Here is a 4,761-nt window from a genome sequence, read left to right on the forward strand (position 1 = left end):
GCCGGTTGAGCTATAGGCGCCGAGCCGAGACAGCGCTTCAAGCTGTCACCCTGGGGAGAGTGCCGTGGCATCACAGCTCACAGCAACCTCCAACTTCTGGGCTCAAGTGATTCCTCTGACTCCACCTCCCAAGTAGCTGGGACAATGCCCGGCTGGGTTTTTTGTTGTTTTTGCAGCCATCATTGTTTTTTGGCGGGCCCGGGCTGTAGTCAAACCCCCCCCCCCCGCCCCCAGCTCAGGTATATGTGGCTGGCATCTTAGCCGCTTGAGCCACAGGCGCTGAACCAGCTCTTTTCTTTTTAATAACTAATTGCTGAGGAACCTGAGTCCATTGCTTCTAAAACCTTCAGCATTATACAAACATACCCATGAACAGGATCCACCACGATGGCCCTTGGCTTGGATCCTTTCTCCTTAAATAGTGTTTTCCTCTTCATACCCTTTGTATCAGCCACAGAGACAGTGCCCAAAACAGAGTCGGTCCAGTAGATGTTCCCATGGACCCAGTCCACAGCCAGCCCATCGGGGGCCTGGAGGTCTCCACTAATGACGGTATCATAGGAGGAGAAGCCGTGGGCTCCATCAATCTGGGTGCTGAAGCACAAGGAGGGAAGAGTGAGAGTCAGGGCTGAGAGCCCTTGTCTCACGAGGGTGCCAGGGCCACGTGCAGGGATGACACTCACCTGTAAATCTTTCTCTGGGACAGGTCAGACCAGTAGATTCTGTTGCTGGCCACCTCTGTGTCCAGAGCAACCACGTTCTTCAGGTTGGGGATGAGGCTGGTGTACTCACTCCTGTCTAGGGTCATCTTCCTTACCTCATGACGATTGGTGAAGAAGAGGTAGGCAATGGAACCTAGGGACACAGAAGGGCAGTGAGTGGAGCCAAGTATGCAGCCTGCTGCAGGGGTGGTGGCTGAACCCACACATCAGTGCAGGATTACCCGTGTGTTTCAGATGCTTTGTCATCTGGGGACATGCTGATGCCATTATCTTTCTGTCCTAATTATCCCAGGGCCAGAAACCAGACAACTAGGGATAGCTCCAGGTCCTTAGAGCCTCCTAAAATGATTCTCACGAGCCTATAGTCAACCCACCTCCAGAGAAGAAGGAAGTGAGGCTCAGTGGGGGACTGGCCCAATATCACACATCAAGTGAGAGGCAGAGGTGGGATCTGAAACCAGGTCTCTCCAACTCCAGGGCTGTGCTCTCACCATAAAACCAACATTTAGCCAATACTTCTCTGATTAGACCTCATCTCCTGTGGGAATGGCACTTTTATAAACCCCAATATTTATGAAATGGGTTCAAAAGTGAAATCTCAAATCCTAGAGTATTTCTTTCTTTCTTTCTTTTCTTTTTTTTTGAGACGGAGCCTCAAGCTATTCCCCCTGGGTAGAATGCCATGGCATCACACTCACAGCAACCTCCAATTCCTGGGCTCAAGCGAGTCTCCTGCCTCCGCCTCCCAAGTAGCTGGGACTACAGGCGCCCACCACAACGCCCGGCCATTTTTTGGTTGCAGCTGTCATTGTTGTTTGGCGGGCCCGGGCTGGGGATTCGAACCCGCCACCTTAGGTGTATGTGGCTGGCACCTTAGCCGCTTGAGCCACAGGCGCCGAGCCAATCCTAGAGTATTTCATGAATTTACTTAAGGCACCACATACATACTCCACCCAGGAGAGACCAAAATATACATGAGGCTAAACAGAGGGAGGCCAGAGAGCTATCAAAAGGGATTACCTCAGAGGACAAGACTTAAAATGTCAAAAGAGCTAGGTGCAGTGACTCATACCTGCAATCCTAGCATTTTGAGAGGCCAAGGCAGGAGGATTACTTGAGTTCAGGAGTTTGAGACCAGCCTGACCAAGAACGAGACCCCATCTCCACTTAAAAAAATAGAAAAATTGGGTGGCACCTGTGGCTCAAGGAGTAGGGTGCTGGCCCCATATGCCAGAGGTGGTGGGTTCAAACCCAGCCCTGGCAAAAAAAAAAAGAAAAGAAAAATTCGCTCAGCGCTTGGAGCTTAAGAGCTAAGGCTCTAAAGCTGGTGGGTTCAAATCCAGCCTGGGCCTGCCAAACAACAATGACAACTACAACCAAAAAATATCTGGGTGTTGTGGTGGGCGTCTGTAGTCCCAACTACTTGGGAGGCTAAGGCAAGAGAATCACTTAAGCCCAAGAGTTGGAGGTTGCTGTGAGCTGTGATGCCATAGCACTCTACCCAGGGTGACAACATAAAGCTCTGTCTAAAAAAAAATAGAAAAATTAAGGCTGGGAGCAGCGGCTCAGGCCTGTAGTCCCTGCACCTGGGAAGCTGAGATGAGGGGGCGGGGGTGATTGCCTGAGCTCAAGAGTTTGAAACCAGCCCGAGCAAGAGCAAGACCAGCTAAAAAATAGCCAGGTGTTGTAGTGGGCGCCTGTAGTCCCAGCTACTTGGGAGGCTGAGGCAAGAGAATCACTTGAGCCCAAGAGTTTGAGGTTGCTATATGACACCACAGCAACTCTACCGGGGGAAAGAAAGTGAGACTCTGTCTCAAATAAATAAATAAACAAACAAACAAATAAAATGCAACAAAGACCCCTGAGAAACAGGATGACTCTAAAATATTTTTGCAAAATGGACTCACTGGGACAACACACTAAGGACATTGGTATGTTCAGACAACTCCCCTGGGGCAGTCACACCTCTGGAAATACAGAATTCTTTGACGTGGAAAATTCTAAGAATTAGTGCAGGGCTGCAGTTACAACTTAACCTTCATGATAGAAAAGAAATTCAACTACTGGGCAGCGCCTGTGTCTCAGTGGGTGGGGCGCCAGCCCCATATACTGAGGGCGGTGGATTTAAACCCAGCCCCAGCTGAACTGCAACAAAAAAATAGTCGGGTATTGTGGCGGGCGCCTATAGTCCCAGCTACTTGGGAGGCTGAGGCAGAAGAATCGCTGGAGCCCAGGAGCTGGAGATTGCTATGAGCAGTTACGCCTTGGCACTCTACCAAAGGTGATAAAGTGAGACTCTATCTCTACAAAAAAATAAAAAGAAATTCAACTACTAATATAATTTTGTTTCATGCTATGTTTTTGTTATATTTTGGTCTCTGTTTTAAATGAATTTGCTTTTCTGGGTATATGTCTCAGCATGAGGGGCTGTGGACAGCTTGAGCTTCCACCTTTTGCCTTATGAAGTCACTCCCTAGGTTGTCCTAGACAGGAAGGCTGCTTCCTGCCCCCTTTTGCAGGGTCAGTAACTCCTAAGGAATAGGACACATGTGGGCAGTCCCCTCACAAATCCAAGTCTTGCCCAGGCTGCACGTTCACCTGCCAGAGATCTCAGGAGTAAATAGCCTCTTGGTCAGGGGACCGGAGTTTGTACAAAGTTCAGATGATGAAATTTCCTACCTCGCTGGCTTGTGAGGGTTGAGGCCACCTACTCTGGTCACCTCCCACACTCACCCACTGCTTTGCAGGCCTTGGTGTGGGGGTCCAGCTGAAAGCCATCTTCACACTCGCACTTATAGCTGCCTTCCAGGTTCACACAGATCTGGCTGCAGGTGTCAGGGTCCTGACATTCGTCGATATCTGGGAGACAGAGAAAGGTTTTGGGTGATCATTGGCAAAAGCTGCAGACAGAGCTATGGGACCCAGACTAAGACACACAACTCACAAAAGACGCAGGACATGGCCCATCCCCTCTGAGGAACATCAAGGAAATGGCCAAATGTTGTCCTCATCAAAGACTCCAACCTCATCATAGAGCTAAGAGAGTCAAGTCCCATTAGCCGAGATTTCTTTATGTGTTGTTGTTTTCTTCTTCAAGAAAGAACCTCACTCTGTTGCCCCAGGCTAGAGTACTGTGGCATCAGCCTAGCTCATAGCAGCTTCATACTCCTGGGTTCAAGTGATCCTCCTGTCTCAGCCTCCTGAGTAGCTAGGACTAAAGGTCCTGCTATGACCCCTGACTAATTTTTTCCCCTTTTTAGTACAGACAGGGTCTGGCTCTTGCTTAGGCTGGTCTCAAACTCCTGAGCTCCTGAGCTCAAGTAATCCTCCCACCCCATCTTCCCAGTGTGCAAAGATCTCAGGGGTGAGCCACCGTGCCCAGCCTGAAATTTCTTAATTATTAATCCCCAAAGGCAAAAATCTCTAAGAAACCAGGTGCTCTTTGGAGATCAGGCCTGGGCTAAATGTTTATGCCTATGGTGCCTCACACATCCCTCCTGTAGAGTGGAGATTGCTTTCATGCCCACTTAGCAGATGAGGAAACTGAGGCATCCAGAGTTTCATCATGTCAGGGAGGGTACAGGGGACCCGGGGTTTGGCCCTGCTCAGGAATCACCTTCACATCTTCGCTGGTCCACCAACTGGAAGCCGTCAGGACACAGACACTTGTAACCAATCTTGAGGTCATTGCAGATATGGGAGCAGCCTCCATTGTTGTCCAAACACTCGTTGGTGCCTATGCCAGGTACGCAGACACAGAGCAGTCACACTCTGACCTGAAGATGCCCCTTCCTTGCCACCCTGTGCTATTTCACCATCTTTATCCCAAACACAATTATAAAATACACACACACACACACAGAGAATATATTTGTATATAAATATAGCTGAAATACAGCTGGGGAACTGAGGCAGGGCCAGGTTAAAAAAAAGAAAGAAAGAAAGTTCACCAGAGAGTGTATGGCTCAGAGTCAAAACTTTTTCTCTCTTGCTTTTTATTTCATTATTTGTGGTTTTTTCCTTTTTGTTTTTTTTTTTT

At 48.9% G+C, this 4,761-nt stretch overlaps 1 protein-coding gene across 2 annotated transcripts in view; it reads right to left on the bottom strand.

Moving 5' to 3' along the window:
* The window catches only part of LDLR (low density lipoprotein receptor), a 45,175-nt gene that overhangs the window by 15,694 nt on the left and 24,720 nt on the right, over nucleotides 1-4,761 (bottom strand). For both annotated transcript variants that reach the window (XM_023518052.1, XM_012810223.2), the window contains exons 7-10: nucleotides 4,339-4,458; nucleotides 3,456-3,581; nucleotides 684-855; nucleotides 367-594 (exon numbers count right to left, since the gene is read on the bottom strand). In XM_023518052.1, the coding sequence (XP_023373820.1) occupies nucleotides 367-594; nucleotides 684-855; nucleotides 3,456-3,581; nucleotides 4,339-4,458 (646 nt within the window). The remainder of the gene's footprint in view (nucleotides 1-366; nucleotides 595-683; nucleotides 856-3,455; nucleotides 3,582-4,338; nucleotides 4,459-4,761) is intronic.

Source organism: Otolemur garnettii, unplaced genomic scaffold (assembly GCF_000181295.1).
Source record: "Otolemur garnettii isolate 467f Iridium unplaced genomic scaffold, OtoGar3 scaffold00127, whole genome shotgun sequence".
In the NCBI taxonomy this organism is placed as follows: Eukaryota; Metazoa; Chordata; class Mammalia; order Primates; family Galagidae; genus Otolemur; species Otolemur garnettii.